At 31.9% G+C, this 16550-nt stretch overlaps 1 protein-coding gene across 1 annotated transcript in view; it reads right to left on the bottom strand.

Moving 5' to 3' along the window:
* Positions 1-1043: 1043 nt before the first annotated feature.
* LOC134706421 (5-hydroxytryptamine receptor-like) overlaps positions 1044-16550 on the bottom strand; it is a 69823-nt gene continuing 54316 nt past the window's right edge. Inside the window, exon 3 of the mRNA XM_063565341.1 lies at positions 1044-4465. Within this exon, the coding sequence (XP_063421411.1) occupies positions 2426-3640 (1215 nt within the window). The 5' untranslated portion in view covers positions 3641-4465 and the 3' untranslated portion in view covers positions 1044-2425. The remainder of the gene's footprint in view (positions 4466-16550) is intronic.

Raw genomic sequence — 16550 nt, 5'->3', positions numbered from 1 at the left:
TAGTTTGTAAAGGAAATATTTTAAACTATTCACTTCAAAAGAAGTTTGAAATATAAATTACCATATGACGAAGGTATATGCATAAACGTGTTGCAAAATTTGCATAAATGCAATCTACAAATTAGATATATCATTTGGGGGAAATTATTTATTTCCAATGGCTCTTTACTGAAAAAATTTGCCACTGAACGTTCAGCAATCGAATCAACGTTCAATAATCAATCTTTCCACAATTTAAGAAATTTTACGGATTGTTGTGAAGAAAAGTAAATAAAACTAATAATATAAATAATTTTAAAATGGTAACAAGAAAAGTAAGAAACGTTTACTTTGTGAAAATATGTTTATATTTTATAAAAAGGTATGATATTCTGTCCTAAATTACTAATTGCTATTTATAATAATTTACTGCCAGTTACTAGTTATGATAATATACTTCCAATTACTAGTTATTATAATAAGCTGCCAATTACTAGTAATATAAATATACTGCCCATTTATACTAGTTATAATAGAATACTGCTTACTACTAGTAAAAATAAAATACTGCCAACTAATAGTAATCGGAATAGTTTTTCTTCAACAACGGTATGCAGTTAGATAGTCTAGATGTTATGGAAAACAAATATCACATACACGTATTATATACAAGTCGGTAAGCTCATCTGTCCAATGGAATAGCCTTTAGAAAATAAATTGTTTACATACAAAAAAAATAAAAATAATAACAGACAAAGACTATTAAAATGGGTATAATATTGTAAGCTCTATGGTTTAAATGGCTTGACATTTGATGACAGATTGGTACAAAATATACCAGGGAGAAGATACGAAACCAAATATGAAAAGGTCGTAACAAGTGACTCGACAGGTGTTTAAACCAATGAAAACTGATGTTTAAAAACACTGAAGATATAAAGTAAACTTCTGCAATATTAGTTCCTTAGACATGCTACCAGCTGTTCGGGATGCACACCATGCAACAAATGTTTTGAATGTTTGTATATATAAATATATATAAATATATGTAAATTAACGTGGTCCTTTCATTTAACTTCTGAAGATATTTTGCATATGCGTTAGAACTGATCATGAAAACAGAAGATGGCGCGTAAGTGACCTAGAATAAAACTAGCAGAATGCAAGACATTCTGGTCAATAATAGACAAGATTATTTAATCTGTATCGTTTATCAAGACCTTAATCAGTACACGGATAATTCTTATTTTTAATGTATGAGATAGTTCATTTTAAAAAGACCACCATGGAACCCTATTTATTGACCATGTGTTCACGGTGCGACATACCATGGAACCCTATTTATTGACCATGTGTTCACGGTGAGACATACCATGGAACCCTATTTATTGACCACGTTTCACGGTGAGACATACATTGAGCTTAGTTGAAATCCTTTAACTGTTCAGAAACAAGAAGTTTACTGTTTAACAATTTTGGCTCATGGCAATAACAGTTATCCTTTTTAATATTTTGTTGTATCGTTACCGTATTTTCAAAATCTGTAAACAGAATTCCAAAATGTGGCGCATGATGTATTTTTGAACAGATGTGCATGTAATTGCAGATATTCTGACTACACAATAGGCACAACTGTGAAACCCTGAAAAATACTGGACATACAATTCACGAGACGCCATAAATAGAATAAGAAGGAAGCAGAATTTAAGGAAAAATGGTTGAAGATTTTAGGGTTCTAAATAGCATATATTTAAGTTGTTAATACAAATTTTTACTCCCCATCGTTATATATGTAATTTCGGATTTCTTATATAATAAAAATCAAGATCAAGGAGCCAAAGTTTAAATATTCAGATACCAAAATGCATACCATGTTTCAGTTTCATAAAAGGAAAGCTATACAAGAGTGCAGATGAGCTAAAAGTACAACGATAATTTTCAAAACAATTTATACAATAAGGACCAAAAAGATATTATGGAAAAGAGAAAGACACGAATTAGTTTATGGCGAACGTTCTGATGTAACTGGATCAGTGGGATTAAGGGGGATTGTCCTTTCACAGAAATCTATATGAATGCATACAATGTTAATCAATAATGACAAACAACATTAATTTGATGCCTCCGTGATGAAAAACAATATTTTATGAATATATGGCATGTGGAATATACATACGGACTTTATGAAACATTTGTTATGTATATATTTCTTGATCTTAGCAGGTTATTTGATTTCATAATAGTCAATTATGCATATTGGAAATAGAAAGCTCTGTAGAAATGGCATATATTTTGATCAATTTATCGTTAAATTAGAATTATTCATAAATACATAACATTAAAATCATAAAAAAAGAAATTAAAGGTATAATGATAAATAAGTAATGCGAAAGTTTGTTATACTGATCATAAAATTTATTTTAAATAAAATGAAATGATGTGAACTTTATCTCTGCGATTTTTGTGAGTATTTGCCGAACAATATTTTATGAAAAGCATGTCGAAACTCAGGACTAAAAATTGTGTAAATTATAGGATTCAGCAAACTATTAAAATAGCCCAACCAAAGCACTATCGAATGTAAAGCAGGCGGAAATTCATATTGTCCTAAAGGTCCAATTAAAGCTATCAGAAAAAATGGCAACCAGCAAACAATGTATGCACCTGTGATTATTCCAAGAGTCCGAGCTGCTTTCCTCTCACGTTTCATTTCTAATTTTTCCTTTGCGCGTTTAGCTTTAGCAGCAATAGAATCTCCCTTCGGTGTTGGCACTTGTTCTACCAAAGCATCTGAATGAACTTTTGAGTTGTCGTTCTTGTCTGAACTTCCGTTGACCATTCCATTGCACGATGTTTCGTTTATCAACGTTATGTCTGTTGAACACGTATGTCCATTAATAGGTGATGGCGGTGCTTTTAAAAGACTACTTTTTGCAAGATCGTCAACATTCTTGTTAGCAGCATATTGTTTTTTATGAAAGTTTTTCCGCCGAATTCTAGATCTTGCTACTTGGAAAATTTTAACATAAATAATTAACATTACAACTGTCGGCAAGTAAAAGGCACCAATAGTTGAAAACACTGTGTAACTGTCTATTTGGCTAATGATACATTTCCCCGTGAATTCAGGCGCAGGTGCATCGTCCTTCCAACCAAACAAAGGCGGAATAGAAATAAACATTCCAACTGTCCACGCCATGGCGATCATCAACAGAATTCGCCTTGCAGTTCGATTTCTAATATAGTCAATGTTGGTAACGGCCCAATATCGGTCAACAGATATTGCAACAAGATGTAAAATAGAAGATGTACAACACAACACATCAAAGGATATCCACATATCACAGACTTCACCTCCTAAAAACCACACTTCACTAACCTCGTACACTACACTTAACGGCATCACTAAGGTGGCTACCATCAGGTCCGCTACAGCCAAAGATAATATCAAATAGTTCGCAACATTATGCAAGTTTTTCTCCAGAATAATTGCGGCTATCACAAACACATTTCCGATTATTGTGGCTAATATCATTAGTCCTAATACAACGGAAGTGCTGACTAAATGTCCCAAGCTTTTGATTTGGGGACCACCAATTTTATGCGGTGTTTCCGTGATATTTTCTTGGAAAGTTGTATTGTAAAATGTTGTTAATTCCATGCCTGACTAAAAACTGTAGAATATGATAAACTGTCACTTTTTTTATGTAATATTTCCTATTTCATTTTATTTTTATTCTCCATTTGAAATGCCAAGCTGGATAATATTCCTGTTGTAAAGCATTAAGTCATTTCATATTTGCATAGAATATTTGTCGGTAATACTATTCATAATTCTGAAGTTTATTTACGGCATATTTCTGTAATTTCTACAGAATCTTCTTGTTATATCAACTGACGACTCCTCCACTTAATAAAACCAAGCATGATCATTTTCATTTTAAATAATCATTTGTAAATAACGTTGATGTCTAGTAATAATATTTACATTTGTATCTCCAAAGGTCATTGGACGATTGCGTTAACCAATCAATTGACAAGTTACATATCTATTCGAAGATCACTGGTTGTTATATTTCATTCAATCTGCTTAGTAATCCTTTGACAGATCAATAATACCCGAGTGATTCTCTTCATATGCTAAGAAATATAACAATGCAGTGTTTATTTGGCAATTATTGACGACTTTTGTCGTTTATTGTTGATCGTTATATCCACTAATAGCTAGCTGTGTTCATTCCAATGTTAAACATAATCCGGAAATGAATATTGTTGCACCACCATGACTTCGTGTTTTACATAAAACGAATACTTTCAATGTAATTCAACATTTCCGCCTTTCAAGCACACTGATATTTTATTCATACTTACATCTTGTTTGAATGTTATTTCAGTCAGATTTACAGTGCTTATAATTATTAACCGATACCTTTTCCATTTTGTTCTTATTGATCCTAACTGTCGTTCTATGTACAGCTTGTTTTAGCTGAAAATAAAATAAACACATTGTTCATTTTAGTCATAAACCCAACAAGTGTAAATTGGAGATTTCGCAGCTTTATGAATAAATTGATAATAACAAATTGGAGTAAAGTTCTACAGGAGTGTAATTTAACACATACATTCCTACGCCATAATAGCTTGTTTAATTAATATACAACTAAAGCCACTTAATTCTATTACCAAAATGCCACTTTTTATTGACAGTTCGGTTATAAAGAGATGTTATAATAGAAGCGCTGATACATTACTAACAAAAGCGACATGTCCATAACATAAACTTATCATTAACCATTATGTAAACGTTGCCTACATTGTATTTTATGAAAATTGAGACATGTTGAGGATAAATACAGATATATACGAATAACAATAATTGCTTCCGACAGAATGTTGCGTAACACTGCTGTAGAAGCTTAAATTATAGATAACCTTTCTGTAAAATAAATTTGTGTGAAGTGATAAGAATATGATCGATTTCCAGCATCCTTCCCCACAGGTATACGTTTGGTGTCATTCGATGTAAGATCACATCCTAAAAGTTGATGGGCAAAACGTTATCTATCACCAGTGTAAAAGTAATAGCATTAAAACGTAATATAACATTTCTCCGTAATGGAAAAATGAGAGTGATAATTTTAGTAACTATTATCATTAGAATAATATCTGTGATACAGCATGGTCTCAATTAAGTAATTATTATTATATAAGTTTTGTATTTAAGAGAAAGTAAAGACGTAATTAATACTCATTTAAAAAAAAAAGAAAAAAATAATTGACAGGAAAAAGTCCTGATAACGATAGTTTATATTTAATATATTCAGTAAAAGTTCACGGTAAATATTGCACTCCACGACTGTGCAGGTGGGTTGGAACATAGCAGTGTATCACCATAAGCTATTGTTTTATAAAACAACTATAAAGCATTTGTATAAGGTATATATATAAATATTTACATATACCTTATACAAATGCTTTATGATTGTATAGCATTAGGGTGATACACTGCAATATTCAAACACACCTACTCAGTCGTTGGGTGCAATATTTACCGTGAACTTTTATACTATGTAGAATATATCTATATATGAATATTTACTCGCCCTGAATATGAATGGAATGTTTACCAATGGACAATAAGCAACCAACAATCAATCAATATAAATATTTACAGAAAAGATATGACTTTTAATTTTAATATGCTGTCGGAAATATTGTCTCAATATACACAATGTGTAACCTATAATCATTTCGCTTTCTTAAGAAACAATTGCACAATATTCATTTATCAAATATTGTCTATATAGGGACATCATTTTAAATGGAAATTAGTCCTTCTATGGACATTTGTTTTTATATATGGGGACACGGTTTCGGGTTTTAAAGTCATGAAATATTGTCTTTGGAACAAAATCATGAAACATTGTCATGAGGACAATGCCATGAAATATTGTCATTGAAACAAAGTCATGAAATAATTTCTTGGGGACAACAATTCGTAGGAAAACATCTTGCTTTTATACATAATAAATAAATAAATTTGAAGTATCTTCCATTTGGTGCTTTATTTCAAGGCATGTATAACCTTTCATTATTTTTCATAGTGGGTTGCTACAAACAAGAAAAACTGAATGAAATGTTCTTGAAGGTAATAATCTCTTGGAAAGTTTAACAGATCTTATTATCATTTGATTAAAGGGTATGTCAAGGTTATGTCACAACGCAATCCTCTGTTATGACGTGTCGTCGGTTTTGAATTATCATGAGAAACACTATGGATACCGCTAGCAGAGAATTATCTACATGTTTTTGACCTTTAGGAGCATTTAATTTCAACCTTGTTAGGTTTACATAAGACGCAATTGTTTTGTGGACTTTTATATATTGTTGCCAGCCAAGATTTATTTCATCAGATTTAAAATTCGTTGTAAAAACTAACATATTTTAATATTTACATGCACGTGTTACATTTGTTATGACTTTTTAAAAAATAGAACGAGAATTGCCATAGGACCGTTTTGATCAACGCTAGACATTTATTGAAAAATAAATCAAGTTGTCATTTAGACAGCAATCAGAAAGCGCTCATAGGGCGAAGATATAACAACTATAGGGTAGTAAGATATAAGAAGATGTGGTATGCGTGCCAATGAGACAACTCTCCATCCAATGCAAAATACATAAAAGTAAATAATTATAGGTCAAAGTATAACCTTCAACAACACGGAGCCTCGGCTCATATCAAACATCAAGCTGTAAAGGGCCTAAAAAATAACTAGTGTAAAACCATTCGAACAGGAAAACTAACGGTATAATGATCTATAATCTATAAAGAAAAACGAAATACGAGAATACGAGAAATACTTTTGAACCACATCAACGAATGAAAACTGTTCGTTACTTAGGAATGGTGCAGACAAATGCAGCAGGTTTACACGTTTTATCTGGCGCCAACCTTCACCCTAAACTGAAATAATAGTGTAACATCACAACATAGAAAGACAAACTATAAAATATCAGTTGAGGTTCTTTCTTCTACAATGAGCAAAACTAAAACTGTCAAGTTGGCATTAAAAGTCCATGGCATGATACAACATGAAACAATTCAAAATGTCATTTCCAGTGATGATAGTTATGAAAGAGTATGCAAACTAATGGATTACATAACCATCGCAAAGAAGTTCCCAGACAGATCGCCAATCAATGTTAAAATTGCCTGTGTATAAATTTTCAAATTATTTAGAAACTAAGGTTTCAAATCCTCATGCAAATTGAACTTAGATGACTATGTTTATGTCATTTTTGGGCGTAAAGCTCTTCAACTGTTTCGTTCATGTACAACGTTGGCTTTCAAATATTTGGCATTGCACGTTCATGATGAAGGTAAATTCAGAAAGGCGCTTCAGTCGCATGTTATAACGTGTTGTTTTCCTTTTTTAAAGGTTAACCTCCTTGGGTTAACTAACCAACACCTTAAGTAAACTTATCTAAGATGGTTACAGATTAAAGATAGAAATGACAAGATTAATCTTGTAAGCATAAATAAAACCAAGGAGGTTATATGAGAATTAAAACTTTATGTTTTTATTTGGACAGTATATCAACTGAAGAATGGTTCTGCTGTTTGCTACATCATACTTTAACAGAGAGATATAGCATCACTATTTGTAGATCAGACAATTAACGATTTGTTCTAATTTATACCATGTCGTAGTATTGAACATAAGATATATTTCATCATTTCCAGACTATGATCAAACAATGAAATACTCATCAGATATTGACAAACCAATTAGACTTCATCAAATTATTTACACGTTACTTTAATTTAATATATTTTCATGTCTATGATTAATTATCTCCCTTAGACAAGTACATCTCAGTAATCGATATTGCTGAAAATGCATACACGTGTATTTAATTATCACCGAGGGGGGGGGGGGGGAATAAAAATAAAATAAACAGATTATAATAAAAAACCTAATTATGAACTAAATATTAGTATGAAATATACACGTTACAAGTAAGATGTCTGTCATTCCCCTCGTTAGATTTAAAAAATAAATTCTAAACCTCAAATTTTCAGGAATTATGTAACCACTGTAGCAACAAGTTGGTTTCCAGGACGATACGTTTATGTTCAGTTTATTACCATAGATATTCTATACACGTGTTCATTTATTTTAATCATTAAAAAGAAGTAACGACAAGTAGTTTATAAAGAAGCAATGAAATATGAGACAATGTAAAAGCTCTTCCGAAGTATAAAAGAAATTAAGTTCTAAACGACGAGAGCGGTAATAGTCGAATATGTCATTAAGCAGTTGACAATCTTGACAGTTACAGAAAAACAGCCAGAGTTATTCCGCTTTACAGCAAAACTGTACAGCTGTAGCAATCAACAAAGATATGGTCAAGTATTGGAAAAATAATTTATAAATGATTAAGAAACTTAGGAAACAACTCTTTGGTTGATTGATTGTTGGTTGCTTAACGTCCAGTGGCAAATATTTCATATATATTCAGGACGAAACAACTCTTTGAAGGAATGTTGTTCTTAGAAGTATTTGGATTTTCTTTATATATCATTGGCTTTCAAATATTCGGCTTTGAGGTCTCAAGATGAAGGAAATGCAGAAAAGCACTTCATCTAAAGTATCATTCAGTATCATTCAGTACACATCCAACATCCAATAGGTTTAGTGTAAAGACTTCATCTTAGGAAAAAGATACATAAGTAGTATAATTACTAAAACAGATACTAAACCTTGGATGTTAACTGAATGATAATTTAGACGCATGTTTTTTTTAATTAGTTGTCAGTGGATTTTAGCTAGCTGTCAGTAACTGCGAGTACTCTCAGATCTGTACTTACTGTCTATTAGTTGTTGATATTGTCCAAGTTCCCTTTTTTGTAGTATTTGTATTTTTAGTAATCTGATGAGTTAAGCCTTTTTCAATTGATTTTTATAGTTTGTTCTGATGTTGAACTGTTACACCACTGTTCCAGGTTAGGGTTGGGACCCTTCTAACATGTTTAGATCCGCCACATTCCCTATGTATGTGCCTGTCCATGTAAGAACCTGTAATTCAGTGGCTGTCGTTTGTTTAAATGCTACATATTTGTTTTTCGTTCATTTTTTGTAATTTGACCGTTAGTTTTCTCGCTTGTTTTTTTTTACATTATCGTTTCGGGGCCTAATATAGCTGATTATATGGTATGGTCTTTACTCATGGTGAAGGCCGTACGGTGATCTATAATTGTTAATTTCTGTGTCATTTTGGTCTTTTGGAGAGTTGTCTCATTATCAATCATACCACATCTTCTTTTTTTTTTTTTTTTTTTTTTTTTTATCTTAGATAGATAATTTATTCACTAATCAACTTTTTATTTAAGATGAATACTAATGGACAAAATTATTTTGTACAATTTCCTTCACAATAGATAATTCATCTGTTATACTTGATGATAAGTCGGCATTAAAAAAACCTGTCATTATTCTATATATAGTACCCATTTCAGGGAACTAAAATATATTAAAACGAGGAAATAACGTAAATTTGGCAATTTTTCATCCGCCTGTCACAACTTCCTTATTGTTTATGACTACGTGACGCTCGACGTGACGACTCTGATACAATTCAACCATTGTTCTCCTAAGACCTTCCTCACATTGTACAGGATAAACAACATTTCCCTGTCCCCTCTTGTTGCATAACACGTTCCTCTTTCGCTTTCGTAATGTTAGACCGATGTCATAACAGGAAAGAAAACATATATATTAATAGAATAAGGCCAACAATTGTAAATCATCATATAATTTTGATGCAATACGTTTTTAGTACATTTTTGCATCGGAGGACCATGCTTCTCAATTTGTTATAATATTTTTGGATAAACCCCAATTATTTTTTTACACCAAACATGGTGTGTCAATTAAGATATTTTCTAGCGTGTTAAATGTGCTCATCTGTTTAGAAAAAAAACCACCATAAAAATTGTAAGATTATCAAAGATCGGAGATGTGATACTTAAAATTTAAATTAAAGTAAATACACCGAAAGTCTTGAAGATAGTCCTGCTGTGAAATAAATATAAAGCAAATTGACAAAAGGTCGAAACATCAAGTAAAAGGATGAAAATAAAAGTATTAAGGCATGGATAGCGATGGTTCAGTATAAATGGGGTTAACAATTAGTACGCTGCTGTTATTCCGTCTTTCGAAACCATATCAATATAATACTGATAGCCAAAAGCTTTTTACGTACCCGATGATTCACAGTGTAAACGTTATCTATTATTTTTTAAATGATGGAATTAATATTTAATGAGAAGCTATTAACAGTAATATTGAAGGATTGTATTCGTTGCAGACAAAAACTTTAGTAAATTCAATATCATAAACATTTTGAATGGACGTTTGAAAACAAAGGTTTTGGTATGGATTATGTTAAATCGAAAATATTATATTACTATGGTAGTACATATGTAATACAATACCTTACTTCTAAATATTTTTCTATTTTTCTTTCTAATTTCAATTTGAAGGCTAATGAGTATTATTTTCTGATAAACAACCAGGCTTTTGATAAGGTTCACGGTATTTCAGTTTTTTTTTTAAATGAGTTTCTTTTACCTAGAAATAGAACCAGGCTATATATATTCCCTGAACTTGAAGTTAAACGTTATTATGATAAAAAATATTGCAGTCACTTATATGTACCTAGTTCTTCAATATTGTCTCGATTTATCTATAAAAAAAATAAGTTTACAATAGAAATATCTAGAAATAGGAAGATAATACAATGATCATGTAATATCATAACTCGTTTGGTTGACAACGTCATGACATTAACCAACAAATAATAAAGTCAACTAAGACATGGGAATACGTCAACTGTGGCATGCCAAATTTTTCCACAACCTTTTTCAACACCACAATTGAGACATCAAACAGTTATTCAGAATTAGGCATAAGTAATGAGCCAAATGGTGTGGATAACATCGGGCCACCAAATTTTACATCTTCACCCTTACCAAAAAAACAGGGGAAATACAGAAATAACAAAAACAAACCTAAAAATTTGGAAATTAGTATGGCGTTCATTATCACTGAACTAGTATATACTTGTTTAGGGGCCAGCTGAAGGACGCCTCCGGGTGCGGGAATTTCTCGCTACATTGAAGACCTGTTGGTGACCTTCTGCTGTTGTGTTTTTTTATTTTGGTCGGGTTGTTGTCTCTTTGACACATTCCCCATTTCCATTCTCAATTTTAATTTTACTAATCCATGTAAAACACCACTGAGAACACTTACCATCAATTTTCAGTCTATGAAAAATAAAAAGCCTGAAATAGAACAAATAATTGAATCTTGTGAACCAGACATAATTTATGGCACAGAAACCTGGCTCTCAAATACTATATCACCATACGAGTATATATCACCATCAAAGTACACCGTATACAACAAAAATAGAAAAGATGGATATGGAGGAGTACTACTAGCAGTATCAAATAAATATGTATCATCACTAGTAAATGAATTTGATACAGATTGTGAAATAATTTGGGCAAAAATAACATCACCAAATAATAAAACGCTCTACTTAGGTGCCTACTATAGACCACCTTCAGATAAAGGGGAATCATTAGAAAACATGGGTATCTCTCTTAATACTGCATGCAAGAAAACAAATGCAAACATCTGGCTGAGTGGTGACTTCAATCTAGGCCACATAAACTGGGAAAAACACTTGGTATTACCAAACAAACCTGATCCAGCACTACACCAACAACTGCTTAATATTCTGGATGATAATAACCTAGCACAAGTAATTGACAAAAACACAAGAAATGACAGAACTTTAGATCTAATGTGCATGACAAACCCATCATTTATCAACAGAGTTGAGACCCTCCCACCAATAGGAGGAAGCGACCATGATATTGTCTTTTGTGAAATCAACTTTGCTATACCAACACCAAAACTACAACCACATAAAGCACTAATATACAAAAAAGCAAACTGGGAGAACATAAAAAAGGCCTTATTCTTATATATGATCATTTAAAAGCAAACAAGACAAATATGACTATCGATGATCTATGGACCACCTTTAAAACCAAAACAACAGAGACCATCAACAAAAATATACCAACTAAAGTAATTGGAAAAAAATCAAAATTACCATGGGTAAATAGAGACCTGAAAAGACTCATAAGAAAGAAAAAACAAACTCTATAAAAAGAAAAGTCTAGACTCAAAATTCAAAAATAAATACAAAGAGATAAAGACCAAACTCCAAAAAGAGATGAGAATAGCATACTGGGCATACATTGATAATATGATCTTTGACATCGATATAAAAGAACCAGATCAGCATTGGTTCAACAAACAACCAAAAAAGCTGTACTCTTATATAAAAAGCCAAAGAAAAGAAAGCACCGCCATTGCATCCTTAATACAAACCCCTCTCAAAAAGCCAACATACTAAACCAACAATTTCAATCTGCTTTCACATCAGAAACTGACACAGAAATACCAACGAAAGAAGCTAGTACACACCCTAAAATGGAACTAATTAACATCAGTCGGGAAGGTGTATACAAACTCATAAAAAAACATAAACACCAATAAAGCTACAGGACCAGATACTATCGCTGGCAAAATACTGAAGGAAAACATCGAAATAACCTCAGACATATTTGTAATCATTTTTGACAAATCTCTTGAGACAGGCAAAGTACCATCAGACTGGAACCATGCAAACGTTACACCAGTATTTAAAAAAGGAGACAAACATCATCCTGTTAATTATAGACCAATCTCACTTACCTGCATCTCATTTAAATTACTTGAACATATACTAGCTAGCAATATGATGAAACATCTTGAAGCAAATAACATCCTATATAAACTACAACACGGTTTTAGAGCAAGAACATCTTGCGAATCTCAAGTAATATCTCTTATACACCAACTAGCTCAAAACAACGATAAAAATATACAAACTGACTTAGTTATCATGGATTTTGCCAAAGCATTTGACAAAGTGCCACACAAACGCTTACTTTTCAAATTAAAACACTACGGCATCTCTGATCAGGCAATAAACTGGACCCAGTAATTTTTATCTAACAGAACTCAAACAGTCCTTCTCGAAAACACGACATCCGAAAAAATTCCAGTAACATCAGGCGTTCCTCAAACCACTGTACTAGGACCAATACTCTTTCTTATCTACATCAATGATTTACCTGACTACCTTAAACACAGCCAAATAAGACTCTTTGCAGACGACAGCATTATCTACCGGCCTATTACCTGCCAAAACGATTGTATTAGCTTCAAGAAGACATAGAAGCAGCTATTAAATGGGAACAAGACTGGCTCATGTCATTCCACCCTGACAAATGTAACACATTAAGAGTATCAACAAAGAAAAAACAAATACACTTCTATTACAAAATGCACGGTCATATCCTAGAACAAGTACAATCAGCTAAATATCTAGACATTACAATCTCTTCAGATCTCAAATGGAACAAACATATACAACAATCAGCAGCAAAAGCAAATCAATCTTTATCTTTCGTCAGACGCAACCTAAAAATTAGTTCAAAATAAGTGAAGGAAAGAGCATATCAAACTATAGTAAGACCTAAACTCGAATATTGTTGTACCGTTTGGGACCCATACACATTAGAAAATATATACAGACTGGAACAAGTGCATAGAAGAGCTGCACGATATACATGCAACAGATTTCACAACACCAGCAGTGTATCTGATATGCTTCAAAATCTGAAATGGCAAACTCTACATGAACGAAGGCTAAAAACCAGATTACAAATGTTCCACAAAGTAATAAATAACGAAATTGCTATACCATCACAAGATATTCTGATAAAAAGCCAGTCCAAAACAAGATCTACTCATCAATTAACATTCAGACAGCTCCAATACAATAAAGACAGTTTTAAATTCTCATTCTTCAGCCAAACAATCAAAGACTGAAATAAACTACCACCTGAAATTTAAACAAAACTTCTACAGACAACTTTAAGGATGCACTTTCCCATGAAGTACTCCTTAAAACCTTTTCTCACTTAAACTAAATGTACCTATTGTTTTTATCTTAATTAAAAAAAAATAAAAAAAAAAATGTAAAAATTAAAAGTTCAATAAAAATTGTAAAGCTTAAAAATAAAGAAAAATTGAAATTAATTTTAAACAGCAACCTCAATCAGGCATGCGCCAGAATGTAATCTTCAAAATGTTGATGGTTTTCTGTAACTAAAGAAAAAGAAGAGCATTCCATAGAATAAACAAAGTGCCAAATTGGACCACGCAAATTCTCTCCGCCCACAAAAAACATCAAAAACAAACAAATATAAAAAATACAACCAAGGATAAAAAAGGGAACCGGAAGGGTTGTAGTTCTTTCCTCATTAGTTTCAACCAATAAGTCCACTCAGATAATTCGGTCCGAGAACACAATTAATTCGTAGTGCATTTCTTTTAGAACATAAATGAAAATTAAAAAAATCCCACCTGCGCTTTCTCAATGAAATTTTTACAGTGTGTTGTACTACTTTTGGGACAAATTATATCAAAATTATAGAAAACTTCATCGTCTCTAACTAAAAATATGGACAATTTTATCTTTAGGGCGTCTTGAAATCTTTTGACAGCTTCCGAAGTGCTATTTTTCAACCTTTTTCACCTGGACCAAATCACTACTTTCCTTTAAAATTCTGGACCCAAATGTTTTTACAGTGTAATTTCACCCCCCTACTTACAATTTGAGGCATTAAACATGGAGAAATAAATTTGAAAGGGGTATATAAATTAATGGCAATTAACCCACTGTAAACACTAGGGACTATATTCAAATCAACGAAAATCAAGGGACAACAATTGTGGTCTCAGACCAGATAATTCGAAATTCGTAGTCAGTATACCTGTTTTTCCGGATGCCTCCAAATTATATAAAAAGAAATGGCTCTTATCAGTTCCTGATTTGTAATTGGAAGCAACATAAATCAATCAAAACAGAAGGCTAGCAGATTCATGTTATGTTAAAGAATCCGAGCAAGTTAGGTGGAGTTCTGTCAATATTTTTTTAAAGACAATACCGATGGAGACAAAGATATAAGCAGCAATAGCTGAGTCAATATTTTAATACTCCATAAAAAGTAATTGGATAAAAAAAATAATAAACTAGCAGATGCAAAACTGTACGTACTGTAAAGAATGTGTACAAGTTGCTCATTGTTGAAGGCCGTACGATGACCTATATATATTAATTTCTGTGTCATTTGGTCTCTTGTGAAGAGTTGTCTTATTGGCATTCATTCTACATCTTCTTTCTTATAAGTACGGAAGAATTCTGTTGCACTTGGGTTACACATCGTTTTGTCTTTGAATCAAATTTAGATATTTATAGATTATTTATGTTTTTTTAAACGAGATGCATTTTCTCATTCTCATCTCATCGAAGGGCGGAGCCCTGAGATGAGATGAGAATGAGAAAATGCATCGAGTTTAAAAAAACATAAATAATCTATTTATCGCTGTTATTTGTATTTTCGAATATCATTTAATTAAAATTTCAGTTAAAAAAGGTATTTTGGACGATGATAATGCATTTTCTTTTGTGGTACTATTTTTTTGGCGTAGGCTTATTTGATATAAATATGTAGTCGCTCAGAATGTTCATTCATTTGAAAAAAGGTGTCCCATTTGAACATTCGACGTGATCAAGTATGGCGAAGACCATTTTCACTGTTTACAAGCTGTAATTTGGTGTTTCTGCGTATCAAAATGAAGTGAACGATTGAATATATAATGTAAGTGTATTTTAAGTAAGTGTCAACCCTTTTATATCTGTAAAATGAAATTTATTGTGTACGAGACGATATATCATATAGACTGCATGCAGCATGGTCAGTAATCTCGGACTACATGGTCAGACAATAAGTTAATATCCCACACATTTAACAGATAAATGTGACAAACACTGCCCTGTTGTCAGTACGATTACTGGTTATTATACAATACATGTATGGAAGAAGATGTGAAAATGTCCTTCATCAAGGCCTCGCCCCGATCAAGCTCCCCCCCCCCTTTTTTCAAGCTGGAGAACCATGTCTCTTCGGTCCTTTTGATATTTATTGACAATTTGTAGACAAAATTAATAATGAAGACCATTAATAGTTACTATTTCCATCCACAGCTACTTTTAATTATGAAATAACCAGTTTAGAAGCAAAATTAAAGATATACAACACCAAAACATATTTCATTTGTATAATTTGGACACTTCAATTGCCTCATTAGCAATCATATCACTTTTATCTGTTTAACCCAAAACCTTGCAGTCTGTATAAATAGAAATAATTTGTCAAACTTATCCAATAACTTATATCACACATTGTCAAATATATATGTAAACTGTTTAATTAACTATAACAATAATTGAATTGTAACAAAATAGTCCATTTAGAAAACATTATGAATTTTGATTATTTCATGTATGAAACAAATGTATAGATTAATATATCA

Source organism: Mytilus trossulus, chromosome 2 (genome assembly GCF_036588685.1).
Source record: "Mytilus trossulus isolate FHL-02 chromosome 2, PNRI_Mtr1.1.1.hap1, whole genome shotgun sequence".
NCBI lineage: Eukaryota > Metazoa > Mollusca > Bivalvia > Mytilida > Mytilidae > Mytilus > Mytilus trossulus.
The sequence above is the reverse complement of the archived record's forward strand: the minus strand, read 5'-3'. Positions and strand labels throughout refer to the sequence as shown.